This window comes from Phodopus roborovskii, unplaced genomic scaffold, assembly GCF_943737965.1.
Source record: "Phodopus roborovskii unplaced genomic scaffold, PHOROB, whole genome shotgun sequence".
NCBI classification, from domain to species: domain Eukaryota; kingdom Metazoa; phylum Chordata; class Mammalia; order Rodentia; family Cricetidae; genus Phodopus; species Phodopus roborovskii.
The window spans coordinates 4,745,789-4,763,890 of record NW_026125506.1 but is presented as its reverse complement, the minus strand read 5'-3'; the positions used below and the strand labels follow the sequence as shown (position 1 = coordinate 4,763,890).

Below are 18,102 nucleotides of genomic sequence, written 5' to 3'. Positions count from 1 at the left end.
TGATCAAAGCCCTTGGTTCAGTTGATGGCATCGTAAACTAAAACCTGAAGAGCAAGACTCCTGGAGCACCGTCCAAGTTTGCTCTCTGTTGCTGTGAAAAACACCACTACCAAAAGCAACTTGGGGAAGAAAGGGTTCGTTTTGTCTTCACACTCAGGATCCCCCCACCCTCCCAGCAGGTCTCTGGACCGCCATCACCAACCTCTACCAGTCCCCGTGCCTGTGAAGGGGGCTCTAGCTGCACCTGTTGCTCACCAGACCTGTCCTTGGGAGGGGCAAGGACAGGGGTGGGGATAGGGATGGCAGGAGAAAGGCAGAGGACTGGTCAGCTTCACTAAGCGAAGAGACACAGAAATCAACGCAGTCTTAAACCAGGCAACGAGATATTTTATTCCTAAATCCTGTAGACCAGGGAACCAGAGATTAACCTGTCTACACCTGTGAGTCCTGTGATAGAGACGGAACAGAAGACATGGTATTTTATTTGATGCAAAAAGGCTGCGGTGTACTTTAGTGGGACGATTATCCTGTCACGAGGTTTTAGTGGCGAGTCCAAGGCCACCAGGATGTAACCCTGCCTTCAGGTCATTTCCTGCCAGTCCAGTGTGGTTTCCTGTATCCCACATCCTAGAATCAGCACACCAGCACACAGCAGAAGCTCTTTGAGTCCAGTTTTTTTTTTTTTTTTTTGACCAAGCTGTCCCTTTAGTGAGCATTGATACTGTTTCTTTCTCTCTCCTTCCTTCCTGTTTCCTGTTTCCTCCCCTCCTCCCCTTCCCCTGCCTCGTCTCTCCCCTCTCTTTCCCTTTTCCGTCCCCCCCCAACGTCTCCTTACCTTGGCTTGGCTGCTGCTGCTTCTTTTGTGGTGATAGCTTGCTTGTACAAATACAGCCTGTCTGAAGGTCACAGAGAAAGAGCGAGCCACGGCACACCTCACCTCCTTGGCGCCTCAGCAGGCAGGGGAGCCATTTCCTGTTTCTGCCCAGCTACCTCACTTCCTGTCTGCCTGTACAGACCTCCAGACCTCTATGGTTAGCTAGTGGCAAGCTCCATTCTCCGACCCGCTGACAGGCTTTATTTGTACAAGCAAGACATTTCCTCCTCTCTTTTTTTTTCCCTCCTCAGACAGGGTTTCTTTGTGTAGTAGTCTTAGCTGTCCTGGAACTCATATTTATATCACTTTGGCCTTGACTCAAGAGATCTGCCTTCCTCTGCCTCTCTGCCCTGGAGTTCTGGGACACAAGGCCTGACTGGGCTCAGCATCCACTCTTCAACATGCTCCCCTAAAGGCAACGTCTTTCCCATTAACCCTCAGCCCCCACAGCTAGGGAGAGTGATGTTCCCTGAGGATGGAGTTGTGATGTGTAGACGAAGCCCAGCTCTGTCAGTAGATGCTTTATTAGAGGACCCAGTGTGTGGTGAACACAGCCAGGCAGGCAGGGGCGGTGTAGGCAGTAGCTGAGGTGACAAGTCTAACAGTAAATGCCTTTGTACTGCTTGTTGTAGGGGGTCTTGGAGAAGCAGATGGCGGCCTGGCGGTCACAGTTGCAGATGAAGGCCTCGCAGGGTTTGTTTTTGTCTGCAGAGAAACAAGAAAGGAAGTTGACTACTTTGCTCCCTGCAATTTGTAGCCTAGAGAAACCGGCGGCCCTGCCATCTTGGCAGACTCAGGGCTGAGAGACAGAGCACACAAAAGGACATTGCGTCGCCCAAACAGCTGGGACACACTTACAATAAAACATTCGTTGTTGTGGGGCTGGGGAGATGGCACAGTTGGTAAAGCTGTTGCCATATAAGCCTGAGGGCCGGAGCTAGGATGCCCAGAGCCCATGTGAAATGCAAGCTGCGGTTGGGGCTTATGTAGGTCTGTTGGGAAGTGGGGAGCACTGGTCCCCACAACTTGTTGGTCAGTCCTGTTTAGTGAGAGACCCAGGTAGTCAGTGACTGAGGAAGACACAGGATGCCAACTCATCCCTATACATTAAAATATATAAACGGGGGGGGGGGGGGGAATCTAATCCTTAAACCAGGAAAACTGCACACATCAACCACCACTTCTAAAATCATGTGATTTAAGACAATCCTCCTGCCTCCACCCAACTGCTGGGATCGCCTGTGTCACCACCACACTCAGTGTAAGGGCTCTGGAGGAGGAACCCAGGGCTCTGTGCACACTAGACAAGCTCTGCAGAAACTGAGCTGTATCCCCAGCCCTCTGAATCCTCACCTGTAAAATGGGGATGATAAACCTTGCCCTGCATAGGTATTGGGTCCAGTGTTTGACTTATAGCCAATGATACAGTTTTCAGTTGTTTAGTAAACATGGAATCAGTATAACACACAGCTAACAGGAGAGGCTGTGGGCAGGCAAGGTGGATGGCTCAGGGAATAAAGGCGCTTGCTGCCAAGTCTGAAGCGGAGTTCCATCCCCAGGACTCACATGGAGAGAACAGACTCCTGCCCTCTGTCCTCAGAGAAACGCACCTGTGTTGTGGCACACAGGCATGATTCCTCCACAAATATATAAAATCTTTAAATGGGTTTAAAAACAACTTTGGACTGGTGTAGACCTATGTTCCAGAGCCAAATGCCATCAAGTCTAACCTGGGTGACCTTGGGCGAGTGGCCCAGCCTTCCTCATCTCCCTCATCTGAGATCTCACCTACGTTTGGTATGCACCTGATAAAGTTGTTTGAGTTTGGATGGGACCAAGGAAAAGACCACTAAGGTGACGGTGCTTGTTACTTCCATGACCCTACAAACAAGCCTAGGGACAAGCAGAGTCCGGAGGTCCCAGAGGGTAAACGTACCACTGCAGGTGATCTCAGACCCAGAGCAGGAGTATAAGTAGGAGCTGGTGTAGGGGTTTCTTATGAGCAATCCACAGTTTCCCAGATAATCAACCTGAGCGTAGCACTTGTCACGAGCCCTGCAGCACCTGGAGAGAGGGGGACTGATGAGGGAGGGGCATGGACCCACAGGAGACACTTCTCACCTGCCATCTCTCTTAAACACATCAAGATGATTAAAACCCGATGTTCTAGCAGAAATGGTTCTGAGGCTTGAGAATCTCTGATATTTATTTATTTGTGGTGGGGGTGTTTCGAGACAGGGTTTCCCAGCATAGCTTTGGAGCCTGTCCTGGAACTAGCTTTTGTAGACCAGGCTGGTCTCGAACCCGCAGAGATCGTCCTGCCTCTGCCTCCCGAGTGCTGGGATGAAAAGCCTGTGCCACCACTGCCCAGTGAATCTATGATTTTTATTAAGCATATATTTACTGAAATTAACTTCTGTGGAGTCCAGTAGGTGCTGGCCTTTAACCCCAGTTCTGGGGAAGCAGAGGCTGATGGATCTCTGAGTTTGAGGTCAGCCAGGGATGCATAAGTGGACCCTGTTTTAAAAAAGTGATTTTTTAAAAAAACAAAGCTGAAGGGATATAGTGAAATTATATATTTCAATACTTCAGTGACATGTCAAAGCCAAGGCTGACGCTGTGATGGTGGCTGTGACATTTCACCATGCCCTAGACTGTCACTAGATGGCAGCATTGCCCAGCATTTACATGTCACAAGTTTGCTTTCAGGGACCAGTCTTGTATAGGGTTTTCTTGTACAATTTCTTTACATGACAAGACGGGGAAATGCATGCTGGGTGTGCTGATGCCACACTGCAAATCTCAGCACTCGGGAGGCAGAGTCTGGAAGATGTCTGGGTTCAAGGACAGGGTCTGTAGAGAGAGTTCCAAGACAATTAGGGCTGCACAGAGTTTCCATGTCTGGAAATAAGCATAAATAAATAAATAAATAAATAAGACAAAATATATGTTGTTTGGTGAATTTGCCTGTCTCCTATTCATGCTTCATGAGATGCTCTGCCCGTGTACTGCCCCCACCCCAACCCAGATACTCCAGTCTCCCACCAGATGGATCACTCACTGGTCTAAGTCTTCCATCCATGCGCTCCAGCTAAACAAGCCACAGTAACAGCCATAGAAAGTATACTGCTTCATGGGAACAGGCAGAGGAAGGATGCACTCTATTGCATTGCCGGATTGCCACACAGCCGGAGGATTGATGCTCTGTGCCGTAGCACCGGCTGCAAGAAGGCCCAGAACATTCCATCAATCCCATGCGGCTTTACCACCTGCCTGCTGGATCCCTCCTTCACTCCTACCTACTGCTGCATCGGGAGAGCAGTGAGTAGAGGTGCGTGTGTGTGGTATGTTCATTCTCACACACATTCAAAAGCACACACTTCTTTGCACTTATAAATATCATGCTACACACGAGGAGGTCAGAGGTCAGCTTTAGGGGGGTGGTTTTCTCCCTCCACTATGTAGGTCTTCGAGACCAAACTCAAGTCACCAGGCCCTGAGCAGGAAGGTGTCTACCTGTTGGAGACAGCGAGTTGCCCTGTAACCCAGGCTAAGCTCCGATCTGTAGCAACTCTCTGGCCTCAGCCTCCTCAGTGGAAGGATTATAAATGGACAGCACTCTACAGCGCTGGGTTGCCTCTTTGAGATTAAGTTCTACAGACGATGCCTTTTGTCAAGCTTGCCTTCTCATTTCTCAGGACAGACAGACAGCCGCCACACTGAGCTGCCCTGGGGTCCCTGTGTTGAGGAGCTGAGAACACTCCCCAGTCAGCAGCCAGGGATGGACTCATCTCTTAGTTCAATAACCCAACAATACAACTCTCTTCAGTGTGAAAGCCGCCCCTACGCAAGCCTAGGTGGAACCCTACCCTTAGCCAGCAGTGGGATTCATCACAGCTCTAGCTGAAACCTTGAGTCAGAGAAGCAGCCAACACATGCTTATTGATTAACACTGGAGAATTAGAAGGGATCTTGTATGACCACACAAGGCTCATGTACAAGGTTAATGATGAGCTCAACATGTGCGACATCTGTATTTGACATAACAAAGTGCTCATCAGCTGAGGAGTAGGAAAACAAGCCAGGACTCAGTCTGCAATGGGAAACTTGCTCACCATTAAAATGAACGAGAAGCCAGATACAGTGGAGCACACACTGTGTAATCCTAGCACGGGAGGCAGAGGCAAGGGGACCATTGGTTCAGGGTTGTCAAGGGCTGGCGTCTCCGAGCTTTGATCCCTGATATCTGAGTTCATAGCTAGCCTGCTGTATAGAGTGAGTGTTAGGGCAGTCATGTCTACACAGAGAACAAAAAGAACAAGGAAGAACAGGAAGAACAGCAGAAGTAAGTCAGGCATGCGTGTGACCCTAACCCTTGGAAGGTAGAGGTAAGAAGGTTCAAGTCTGGGCGAAAATGTTGAGTTGCAGGAAATCCTCAGTCACATAATAAGTTTATGTAAAAAACGTAATAACAAAGGACTACAGAGATGGCTCTGTAGTCATGAGCATGGGCCGAGCTTGCACAGGACCCAGGCTGGGGTCCAGCACCCACATGGCAGCTCACAGCTGGCTGTGACCGCAGTTCTGAAAGATCAGACCCCTCTTCTGTCCTCTGCAGGTTCTGCTCACACAGTCTGCAGACACACCTGCAGGGAAATGCTCAGACACAGAAATCAAAAGTAATACTTTTAAAAGGCTAAGGAAATTCAGATTGCCGGGTAGCTTAAAGGCAGGCAAATGGGTGCCAGGGCAATATGGCAGAGGCAGAGGGGCTTTCTTTCCTTGGGGAGGTGAATGTACCGGGCTTTTCTAAGGGGCCATCTGAGTTCAGACCTAGAGACTACAGGTGCAGGCTGTTGTGGACATGGGGTGAGCAGGGAACCCCAACCTAGAGGCTATTAGACCCCAGTGGGAACCCCAAACCAGAACTTCAGGAGAGACCAGCGTGGCCTGTGCATTGAAGCCAAGGGAGGATGTGGGGCTCTCAGAGGGGACAAGGGTCCTACCTGTGAGCAGAGCGACCAGCAGAAGGAGTTTCATCTTGAGTGAGGGGAGGACTCAGGTGACTCTCTCTATAGTCCTGTAGCTGTGCTCTGACCGTGTCCAGTCAGCACACGGGGCCTGTGACTGCCGTGTGTGTAGCACAGGAGAAGGTGTCCACCCTCACACACAGTTCCAACTGGCAGAGCCACTGCAGATGGGGGCAGAGCCTGAATCAGTGCTGTCACAAGGTGAAAAGAAAGGGCTGGCTGGACACCCCACAGCAGCTCAAGAGCAGTGGCTGACAGAGCGCTGTGTCCCTCCCCCATGGATGCTTTGAGATCAGAAGAAGATACAGACATCGCTCCTGGTGTTGGGTCTGAGGGATGCTGCAAGTGAAGTGTGGTCCCAGGCAGGAGTCACTGGCCCCAACAATCCTCCCTGTTAACTGTATAAACTAAGCGCTAAGTCTGTGTGAAGACCCTACACAGCCTACAGGCAGATCCAGTTACAAATTCAACCTTTAATCAACTAATTAATTAATGTGTGTGTGTGTCTGAGAGAGAGAGAGAGAGGGAGAGAGAGCTCGCATACTTGTGTACACGTGTGGATGTCAGAGGATGACTCTGTGGTGTCTGCTCTCCCCTTCTACCTTTCAACGGGTCCCAGCACTTGAGCTGAGGGCTACAGGCTGGCACTGTAGGCTGCATCTTACCAGCCCTTAAACTCCATGTAAAACCTGGGATGTATGTAGATGAAGGTGGTGGAGCATGCATTTAATGTCAGCACTCAGAAGGTAGAGACAGGCAAATATGTGCGTTCAAGGCCAGTCTAGGGAGTGAGTTCCAGGACTATCAGCGATACACAAAGAAATGTTGTCTCACATCCCCCTACCCCCACCCCGCCCTAAAAAAAAGATAAAATAAAAAAGAAAGACAGCAAATGCTCAGCAGCTGCGCCCACAGGCCAGTGTGATGCAGGCAATCCTTCAGCCGAGGCTCTCCCTCCCTCCCCAGGGTGTGAAGCTGACAACCAACCATCACAGGGGCTGGAGAGATGGCTCAGCACCTAAGAGCACTCTCTGCTCTTGCTGAGGACCGGAGTTCAAGTCTCAGCACCACGTGGTGGCTGGTGAGGTGGTCTGCTGTCCCAATGCCCCTGGCTTCTGGGTTTGGCCATCTCTCGTGTTCCCCCTAACACAGCACTGCAGCACCTCCTTTCCCCCAATTCCCACCTCTTCCCTGGATAAAGGCCCTGTCGGGGTGAGTGGAGTTGGGTGTCCCCATGCTCCCCATGTCCTTCCACGGGGACTCTGGACAGCTGCGGTCAGGAACTACCGGCCACTGTGCCTGTGCGGGACGCTCTACCTACAGCTGTTGCTCACCAAGCCTGACCTGGGGAGGGGTGAGGCCTGGGCCTTGGGACCTGAGTGGTCATGGGGTGGGGGTGGAAAGGCAGGGGACTAGGCAGCTGTTCACTAAAGAGAAAGAGAGACCAGAACCATGTAGCCTTAAACCACCAAAGAGACATCAAAGTCTTAAGTGCAGGTTATGAGGCAGCCAGAGAATAACCGGGCTTCACCTGTGTGTTCCGGTGACAGGGAAAGCCAGAGGAGACAACGTGTTGTTTTGTTTGTTGCGAAACATTGGGCTGCTGTGTACTTCAGCGGGACAATTGTCCTGTGTTTCAGGCAGGGAAGACTCAAAGGCCACCAGGATGTAACCCTGCCTGTGATCACTCACTGTCACTCCAGCGTGGCTTTTCCTAGAGTGAGCACACAGAAGGGTTTGAGTCCAGTATTTCTAGGGCCAAGACGATGCTTCGGTGCCCGTGTGACCTTCCCTCCGTCTTCTCTCCCCTCCCGCCCTCCGCTTTTCTTCCTTCCCCCCTCCCCTTCCCCTTTCTGTCTCTACCCCTGAGTAGCTCGGTCTGGCTACTGCTTCTTCAGGTTTTTGGTTTGTTTTATTGTTTCTTTCTTTCTTTCTTTTTGAGTTTTGAAATAAGCTATATTTGATTTGTAGTAGTCTAAAGAAACTGTCAAAGACCATTCAACAGTGTGACAACTATTTTCAATTCAGTGCTATCCAGTAAAGAAGACATGAACTACCACATAAGTAAGAACACATGTGAAAATCCAAACAAATGCATGGCTAAAATATTTGGTTCCCTATAATGAGATTGATGACTATCTTATATGCCACCCTAGAGCCTTTACCCAGTAGCTGATGGAAGCAGAAGCCGAGATCCACAGCTAAGTACTGAGCTGAACTCCTGGAATCCAGTTACAGATAGGGAGGAGTGATGGGCAAAGGGGTCAAGATCGTGCTGGGGAAACCCACAGAGACAGCTCACCTGAGCGAGTAGGAGCTCACAGACCCCAGACTGACAGCTGGGGAACCAGCATAAGACTGAACCAGGCCTCCTGAATGTGGGTGTTAGTCGGGACGCCTGGGCAGTCTATGGGGCCTCTGACAGGGGAACCAGTATTTATCCCTAGTGCACAAATGGACTTTGGGAGCCCCTTACCCATGGAGGGAGGGCACTCTCTCGGCCTAGATACACAGGGGAGGGCCTAGGGCCTGCCCCAGATGATGTGACAGACTTTGATGATTCCCTATGGGAGGGCTCACCCTCCCTGGGGAGTGGGTGGGGGATGGGATGGGGGTGCATAGGAGAATGGGGGGCAGAGGGAACTGGGATTGGTATATAAAATAAGATCGTTTTTATTTAAATAAAAATTTATTTAAAAAAAAGTTAGGCTGCTGTGCACTTACTTTATCAGGACAATTATCCTGCATTGTGTGTTTAGGAACTGTGACAACTTAAAGGCCACCAGGATATAACCCTGCCTTCAGGTCATTTACTGTCACTCCAGTGTGTTCTCTGTAGCCACTTCCTATGAGGAACTCACAGCAGAAGCTCTTTGTGTCCAGTACCTTGTTCTTTTCAAGACAAGGTTTCTCTGTAGCTTTGGACCCTACCCTGGCACTGGCTCTGTAGAGCAGGCCGGCCTCAGACGCTCAGATCTGCCTAACTCTGTGTCCAGAGTGCTGGGATTAAAAGCATGGGCCACTGCTCATCACCAGTCCAGTATTCTTAGGGACAAGATGTTGCCTCTGTGCCCAAATGACACTACAACTTTCTCTCTTCTCTGTCTCTCTGTCTTTTATATCCTTCCCTCCCCCTCCTCCTTCCCGTTCTGTGCCCCCTACCCTCTGTCTATCCCAGACTGGCTTCCTCTTCTATTTTATATCTTACAAGCTTTCTTTGTTTAATAGTCCTGGCTGTCCTGGAACTTGTTTTTTAGATCATATTTGCCTTGAACTCAAGAGATCTGCCTTCCTCTGGCTCTGCCTCTTCCTCTTCCTCTGCATCCAGAGTACTGGGGTGAAAGGCATGGCCAGGCCCATAATCCATACCTCAAAGTGCTTGCTTCCTGGAAACACCTTTCCCATTAATCCTCAGCTTCCAGGGCTAGACAGAGTGATGCCTGGTGGACAGAGAATAGACTCACCAAAGCTGCGCCTTTTCTCCAGGTTCTTTACCACAGGGCACAGTGTGTAGTGAACACAACCAGGGAGGTGTGGGTGATGTAGGCAGTAACCGAGGTGGCAAGTCTAACAGTGAGTGACTCTGTTGTTCTCTGTTAGACTTGTCACCTCAGTTACTGACTACACAGAGCCTTGGAGAAGCAGATGGCGGCCTAGCGGTCGGTCACAGTAGCTGATGATCGCAGGTGTTTTTTTTTTTCTTCAAGAAACAAGAAAGGAAGTTGAGTTGAGTGGAGTCCACGACTGCTCCACGTGATTTGTAACCAAAGGCACCGGTGACCTCGCATCTGTGCAGACTCCAGGCTGGGAGACAAAGCGCACTAAAGGGCATGGGGTTGCCCACATTGCTGGAACACACTTATAATAATGACAATAAAATCATTTGTTGTGGGGCTGGGGAGATGGAAAATTGGTGAACCATTTGCCACACAAGCATGAGGGCCTGAGCTAGGATGCTCAGAGACCATGTAAAAAGCCAGGTGCAGCTGGGCATCTGTAACTCTACTGGGAAGTGTGGAGTATGGAGTCCCACATTTATTGGTTGGTCAGGTTAGCTAAAGTTGAGTGTCCTGTTTAGGAGAGACCCAGCCTCTAAAGACATGGTAGACGGTGACTGAGAAAGACACAGGATGACAACTCATTACGCTACATAAAAAGAAATGAACCTGTGTGTTTAATCCTAAAACCAGGAAAACTACAAATATCAAATAACACATATAAAATTCTGTGACTTAAAACAATCCTCCTGCCTCCACCTCCCAACTGCTGGGATCGCCTGTGTCACCACCACACTCAGTGTAAGGGCTCTGGAGGAGGAACCCAGGGCTCTGTGCACACTAGACAAGCTCTCTAGCAACTGAGCTGTATCCCCAGCCCTCTGAATCCTCACCTGTAAAATGGGGATGATAAACCTTGCCCTGCATAGGTATTGGGTCCAGTGTTTGACTTATAGATAATGATACAGTTTTCAGTTGTTTAGTAAACATGGAGTCAGTATAACACCCAGCTAACAGGAGAGACTGTGGGCAGGCAAGGTGGATGGCTCAGGGAATAAAGGCGCTTGCTGCCAAGTCTGAAGCGGAGTTGCATCCCCAGGACTCACGTGGAGAGAACAGACTCCTGCATGTTGTCTTCAGTGTGTTGTCACATAGGCTTAACCCCCTCACAATTATAAAAATTCTTTAACTGTTTTGGAAAGGGCATTGGTATGATGTAGACCTTTGTTCCAGAACCATATGACATCACTTCTAAGCTGGGTCACCTGGGGCACCTAGACCAGCCTTCCTCATCTTCTGTATCAGGGAGCTCATCTATGTCTTAGCATCCACCTAATAAGACTGTTGTGATGTCAAATGACATCAGGGAAATGACCACTAAATGGTGACTGTCCTTGTTACTTCCCTGCCCCTTCCAAAACTACAGAGGACCAGGTAGAATCCAGAGTCCCTGGAGGGTAACCCAGCCATTGCTGGTGACCTCACTCCCAGAGCAGGAGTATGAGCAGGCGCTGGAATAGGGGCTGATGAGCAATGCTGTTTCCCAGGTTATAGGCCTGAGAGTGGCAGTTGTCACGGGTCCTGCAGCTCCTGGAGAGAGGAAGGGCCAGCAGAGAAAGGACAATGCAGGTCAGCTCTTACCCGGAGTCTCTCTTAAACGTGTGAGGATGACTTAAATCACAATGTTCCGGAAGAAGTGGTCCTGAGGCTGTGGATCTGTGATTTCAGTTAGTACACATTTCTTGAAAGGAACCCTGTGGAGTGTGGTCGGGCGCTGGTCTCTAATCCTAGTAGTGAGAGTCAGAGCGGTTTGATCTCTGAGTCTGAGATCAGGCAGGGTTACAAACGTGAGACAGCGCCTCAAAAGAAAGTGATTTTTAAACAAAGCTGTAGGAGTAGAGTGGAAGTATATATTCTGATGTTTCGATGACTTTTTAAAGACCTGGATGACACTTTTTGTTAGTTTGTTTGTTTGTCTTACAGAGTGGGTTTCTGTGTATCTCTGGCTGTCCTGGAATCCCCAAGGATGGCGCTTTGCTGGTGGCTACGATGGTCCTCTGTGCCCTAGTCTGGTGCCTGATGCCAACATTCCCCACTATTTCCATCCCACATTCTGCTTTCAAGGACCATGAGGTGCATGGACTTCTGGGACTGATTTCTTTACCTGACTGTAGGGGAAACACATGTTGGGGGTTGTGGTTGTGATGCACACATTTCATCTCGAGACTCAGGAGGCAGAGTCTGAAAGATCTCTGAATTCAAATCCTGCATGGTCTCTAGCGAGTTCCAGACAAACAGGGCTACACAGCGAATCCATTTCTGGAAACAAACGAACGAACAAAAATAAGCCAGATAAAATATATGATGTTGGTGAGTATGAATTACTCCCATTCCCGTCTCAAGCAATGCTCAGCCGCATGCTGTCCCCACCCCTGCCCAGGTCTCCCACCAGATGGAGCACTCCCCTGTTGTCCCAGCTGAACAAGCCAGTAGCATCCACTGTAGCTGTACTCAAAGGGGATGGATGACTCCATCGTAAGGTACAGTCAAACACAGTGCCACACAGCCCCAGCATCGCCTGCTGAAGAACGCACAGCACGTTCCGTCAATCTCACCCGGCTTTACCAGGGTCTGACGCCTGCCTGCTGGCTTCCTCCTCAACTCCCACCAGCTGCCGCATCAGGAGAGCAGTGAATATAGGTGTGTGTGTGTGTGTGTGTGTGTGTGTGTGTTTTGCTCCCATACACAGGTTGAGAGCATGAACTTGGGAGCACTCATAAACGTCATGAGGAGGTCAGAGGTCAGCTTTAGGGAACTGGTTTTCCCCTCCACTCTGTAGGCCTCGGAGAGCAAGTCAACTCACCAGGCTTGGCGGGGATGTTGTCTACCTATCTGAGACAGAGAAGTACCCTGTAACCCACGCTAGCCGCTCAGTGTGTAGCGACCATTCACCCTCAGCCTCCTGAGTGGTAGGATCAGTAATGTACACGTTCTACCAGACTGTGCTGACTCTATAGAGATTGCCTCTTGCCTTCCATTTCTCACTGCCAGGACAGACAGACACCACACTGTGGTCCCTGTGTTAAGGAGCCGAGTACGCTCTCCACTCAGCATCCAGGGATGGACTAAAAACTCTTAGTTCAGTAACCCAACAATCCAACCAATTCTTGATTTTGAAAGCTGCTCCACCCCTACTCAAGCCTAGATGAAACCCTAGCCTTACCCCGCAGTGGGATTCATCACAGTTCTAGCTGAAACCTTGAGACAGAGAAGCAGCCAAAATATGCTTATTGTTTAACTCTGGGAGAGTTAGAAGGAATCTGTTGTATGGCCACACACAGCTAATATACAAGGCTAATGGTCATGTCATCGTGTGTAAGGTCAGCACTGGATATAACAAACTGATCATCAGCTGAGGAGTAGGGAAAGAAGCCAGGATTCAGTCTGCAGTGGGGACCTGGTCACCATAAAAATGAAGGGAAATCAAGGTAGAGTGGATCACACCGTAATCCCAGCACTCTGTACGAAGGTCTGGAGAGGTGGAGGTCTGATGGGAGATGTCATTCAGTAAATATGTTTCTCATACTGGTTAATGAATAAAGCGCTGTTGATCAATAGGAAAGCAAGACAGGAGGGACTAGGAGACAAGGAGGACAGAGGAAGTAGTAAGGAGGAGTCAACATGGAAGACGGAGAGAGCAGAATGCCAGCAGGCTCTCTCTCCGGAAAGATAAAACCACGTGGAGATTAGTAGAAATGGGTTAATAATTAAGACAGAGCTAGCCGATAAGAAACTAGTACCTGGCCAAGAGCGTTATATCAAATACAGAGTCTCAGTGTGTTAATTGGGGCTGGTGTGGCGGCGGGACAAGACCAGCGGCGGGCAGAAAAACCTTACTCCTTACAGATAACAGAGTGCAAAGCCAGCCTGGTATAGACAGTGAGTTGTAGGACAGACATGGCTACACAGAAACTATAGCTTGTAAAGCTTGGAAAAATTGCAGAGACAAGCCAGTCATGTATGTAGTCCTAACCCTTGGGAGGTTGAGGCAAGCCTAGGATATAACATTAGTTGAAGGACATCCTGAGCCGCACAATATAATAATGTAAATAAGATAATATTAAGAGCTGAAAGATGGCTCTGTGGTCAGCAGGACTTGCTGAGTTTCTGTAGGACCCAGGTTCAGGTCCAGCATCCATATGGCTGCTCACAACTGTCTGTGACCCCAGTTCTGGAGGATCAACCCCTCTTCTGTCCTCTGTAGGCTCTGCCCACACAGGTCACAGACACACCTGCATGCCGAACACTCACACACATAAATATTTTTAAAAAGGGCCAAGCAAATGGGTGCCACGGGAAAATGTCAGAGGCAGAGGGTCCTTCTTTGATTTTGCTATTAAATGTAGGGACTTTTCTAAGGGGTCATCTGAGTTCAGACCGAGAGAATAAAGCCGAAAGCTGTTGTGGATTCTGATGAGCTGGAATCCCATTGAACAGGCTTTCAGACCCGAGTGGGAACCCCAAACCAGAACGTTGGGAGAGACCAGCATGGTCTGTGCATTGAAGCCAAGGGAGGATGTGGGGCTCTCAGAGGGGACAAGGGTCCTACCTGTGAGCAGAGCGACCAGCAGAAGGAGTTTCATCTTGAGTGAGGGGAGGACTCAGGTGACTCTCTCTATAGTCCTGTAGCTGTGCTCTGACCGTGTCCAGTCAGCACACGGGGCCTGTGACTGCCGTGTGTGTAGCACAGGAGAAGGTGTCCACCCTCACACACAGTTCCAACTGGCAGAGCCACTGCAGATGTTGGCAGAGCCTGAATCAGTGCTGCCACAAGGTGAAAAGAAAGGGCTGGCTGGACACCCCACAGCAGCTCAAGAGCAGTGGCTGACAGAGCGCTGTGTCCCTCCCCCATGGATGCTTTGAGATCAGAAGAAGATACAGACATCGCTCCTGGTGTTGGGTCTGAGGGATGCTGAGTGTGACGTGTGGTCCCAGGCAGGAGTCACTGGCCCCAACAATCCTCCCTGTTAACTGTATAAACTAAGCGCTAAGTCTGTCCCAATTCCTGACACAGTCTTTGAGATAAATCCAATTGCAATTCTGATCATTAATTAATTAACTGATTACTCTGTATGTATGTGAGAGGGAAAGATTAACAGACACACACACAGAGACACAGAGACAGAGAGACAGAGAGCACCCGTGTGCACATGCGGACGTCAGAAGACGATTCTCTGTGGAGTCAGTTCTGTCCTTCTACCTTTCCATGGGGTCCAGGAATCGAACTAAGGTCTTCAGGGTGGCATCATAGGCTGCATCTTACTAAGCTACAAACTCCATTTACAAACTGGGCATGTAGTCCAGTGCCCAAGCTTTTAATGTCCGCACTCAGAAGGCAGAGGGAGGGCAATATCTGAGTGCAAGTTCAGCCTGCTGTACAGAGTGAGTTCCAGGACAGCCAGAGATTCACACAGAAATCCTGCATCTAAAACCAAAAACCAAAATCTAAAGAAAGACCAAACGCCCAGCAGCTGCGCCCACAGGCCAGTGTGATGCAGGCAATCCTTCAGCCGAGGCTCTCCCTCCCTCCCCAGGGTGTGAAGCTGACCACCAACCATCACAGGGGCTGGGGAGATGGCTCAGCACCTAAGAGCACTCTCTGCTCTTGCTGAGGACCGGAGTTCAATTCTCAGCACCACATGGTGGCTGGTGAACAACGTCTGCTGGCCCAATGCCCTCTCCCCTCTCTCTGTGTTTGGTCGTCTCTCATCCCTTTCCCCCACTCCTCACCTCTGCCCGGGATGAAAACCTCCCCTCCCGGCCCCCTCCCCTTTCTCCTTTCTTTTCCTCCTCCCTTCTTCACATCTCCCATCTCCTTCCCCTCTCTGTGCCACCTCAAACCCCTGCATCTCAGGGTGACATTCTTGTCCTCCTCCTGTTTGTTTGTTTTGTTTTTTGTTGTTTTGCTGTTGTTGTTGTTGGTTTGTTTGTTTGTTCTGACACAGGCATCTTTGTGTTGTAGTCCTACCTGTCCTGCAACTGGATTTTCCCAGCAGGATTGCCTTGAACTCAAGAGCTCTGCCTGCCTCTGCCTCTTCCTCTCTATCCCAGAGTGCTGGGATGAAGGGCATAGCTGGGCTCATCATACACTTTCAAAGTGTTCCCCTAATGGCAACGTTTCCCAGGAATCTTCACCTTCCAGGGTGAGACTGAATGATATTCGTCAAGAGCTACTCATGTTCTGTAGACAGAGAATGCAGTCACCGAAGCCCAGCTCTTTCAACAGATGCTTTATTAGACGGCACGGCGTGTGGTGAGCACAGCCAGGCAGGCAGGACTGGTGTAGACAGTAACTGAGGAGACAAGACTAACAGTAATCTCCATTGAAGTCCTTGGAGTAGCGTGTCTTGGAGAAGCACATGGCGGCCTGGCGGTCACAGTTGCAGACGATGTCCTGACAGGCATCGTTTTCTTCTGCAGAGAAACAAGAAAGGAGGTTGAGTGCATCCCGTGAGTCTGCCCCCAAGATTTATAACCAAAGGACATCGGTGGACCTCACATAGGTGCAGAGTGTGGGTAGAGAGAGAAACCACACAAAAGGGGTTGCTCAAATTGCTGGAACAATCTTATATGAAAGCATTAGTTGTTGTGAGGCTAGAGAGATGATACAATTTGTAAAGCTGTTGCCATATAAACACAAGGGCTTGACCTAGGATGCCCCGAGCTCTGTCCAAAGCAAGGTGTGGTTGGGCATCTGCAACTCTATTGGGAAGTGAGGAGCACAGATCCCCACATTTGTCCATCAGTCAGGGTAGCTAAAATGAGTGTCCTGTTTAGGAGAGACCCAGCCTCTAAAGACATGGTAGTAGACAGTGACTGAGGAAGATATGGGTGCCCGCTCATTCCTATACATAGGAATACACATGTGTATTTAATCCTAAAACCCAGAAGAAGACAAGCACCTGTCACCACTTCTGAAATCAAAAGATTTATGACAATCTTCCTGCCTCCACCTCCCAAGTGCTGGGAATCAGGTGTCACCACCACACTCAGTTTAAGGGCTCTGGAGGAGGAACCCAGGGCTCTGTGCACACTAGACAAGCTCTCTAGCAAGTGAGCTGTATCCCCAGCCCTCTGAATCCTCACCTGCAAAATGGGGATGATAAACCTTGCCCTGCATAGGTGTTCAGTCCTGTATTTGACTTATAGCCAATGATGTAGTTTTCAATTGTTAAGTAAACATGGAGTCAGTAAGCATTGATTAATAGGAGAGGCTTTGGGCAGGCAAGATGGCTCAGGGAATAAAGGCGCTTGCTGCCAAGTGTGAACCTGAGTTGCATCCCCAATACTCACATGGTCAAAAAAAAAGAACAGACTCCTGTACTTTGTCCTCAGAGATCTACATCTGTTTTGTGGCACAGGCATAACTCCCCCAGAAATATATAAATCTTTAGATGATTTTTTTTAAAGGCTTTGGGATGAAGTAGATCTGTGTTTCAGAACCAAATGCAATCACTTCTAAGCTGAGTGGCCTTGGGCAAGTGGCCTGGCCTTCCTCATCTTCCTTATCAGGGATTTCATCTATATTTTAGTGTCTTCCTGATAACACTGTTGTGAGGTCAAATGGAACCTAGGCAATGACCCCTAAATGGTGACTGTCCTTGTTAAGTCCCCGCCCCTTCCAAATCTACTGAGGGCAAGCAGAATCCAGAGGTCCCAGAGGGAAGACCTACCACTGCACGTGACCTCAGACCCAGAGCAGGAGTATGAGTAGGAGGTCGAGTCCAGGTGGCCTAAGCGGAAGGTACAGTTTTTCATGTTATTGCCCTGAGCGTAGCAGTTGGCTCGAGCCCTGCAGCACCTGGAGAGAGGGAGGCAGAGCTGAGGGGGGGTGTGGAGCACAGGAGGTCACAGGAGGTCAGCTCTCACCTGCCGTCTTCCTCAAACACCTGAGGGTGACTTAATCACAATGATCCACAAGAAATGGTCCTGAGGCTTGAGATCTGTGATTTCTATTAGTACACATTTATTGAAAGCAACTTCTGTGGTTTTATGCTATTAATCCCAGTACTTGGGAGGCAGAGGCAGATGGATCTCTGAGTTATCGATCAGACGGGGATAAATGAGTGAGACCCTGTCTCCAAAAAGTGACTTTTTAAAAATCAAACCTGAAGGAATATAGAGAAATTATATATTCCAATGTTGTGAAAACTTCTTGAAGCCCAGGCTGACACTTTGATGGTGGCTCCGATGGTTGTCCACACCCTAGTCTCATCCCTGAGGCCAGTAATGTTCACCATTTACACCTCACACATTCTGCTTTCGGGGACCGGGTGCAGGATCTTCTTGGACTGATTTCTTTACATGACAAGATGGGAAAATACATGCTGGGTGGTGATGCACACCTTTAACCTCAGCTGGAAGATCTAACCCTTCATGGTCTCTAGAGAGAGTTCCAGAACAACTATGGTTGCATGGATAACCCATGCCTGGAAACACAGGAACAAGCAAAAATAATAAAGAAGACAGAGTATGATGTTTGGTGACTATGCCTGTCTCCTGTTCATGCCAAGTGAGATGCTCTGTTTGTGTCCTGACCCCACCCCAACCCAGACACTGCAGACTCCCACCGGATCGATCACTCACCTGTCTATGTCTTCCATCGGGTTGTTCCAGCCATCAAAGATACAGTACCAGCAAT

The 18,102-nt window shown here is 49.4% G+C and overlaps 1 protein-coding gene across 1 annotated transcript; it reads right to left on the bottom strand.

Moving 5' to 3' along the window:
* Nucleotides 1-1,432: 1,432 nt before the first annotated feature.
* LOC127215992 (phospholipase A2-like) lies at nt 1,433-5,914 on the bottom strand. Its single transcript, XM_051176503.1, has 4 exons — nt 5,881-5,914; nt 3,936-4,095; nt 2,811-2,938; nt 1,433-1,579 (listed from the first exon to the last, which is right to left on the bottom strand). Exons 1-4 carry the CDS (start codon nt 5,912-5,914, stop codon nt 1,473-1,475), a joined length of 429 nt encoding a protein of 142 aa, XP_051032460.1. The 3' UTR covers nt 1,433-1,472.
* Between the last annotated feature and the right edge of the window lie 12,188 nt (nt 5,915-18,102).

Bases quoted from the DNA above. Each gene is read 5' to 3' on its own strand.
- LOC127215992 (XM_051176503.1), bottom strand. From the start codon at position 5,914: ATGAAACTCCTTCTGCTGGTCGCTCTGCTCACAG. The intron at 4,096-5,880 runs GTAGGACCCTTG...GCCTTCTTGCAG, and splicing joins GCTGGTCGCTCTGCTCACAG to CCGGTGCTACGGCACAGAGC. The intron at 1,580-2,810 runs GTACGTTTACCC...GTTTCTCTGCAG, and splicing joins GTCTGAGATCACCTGCAGTG to ACAAAAACAAACCCTGCGAG.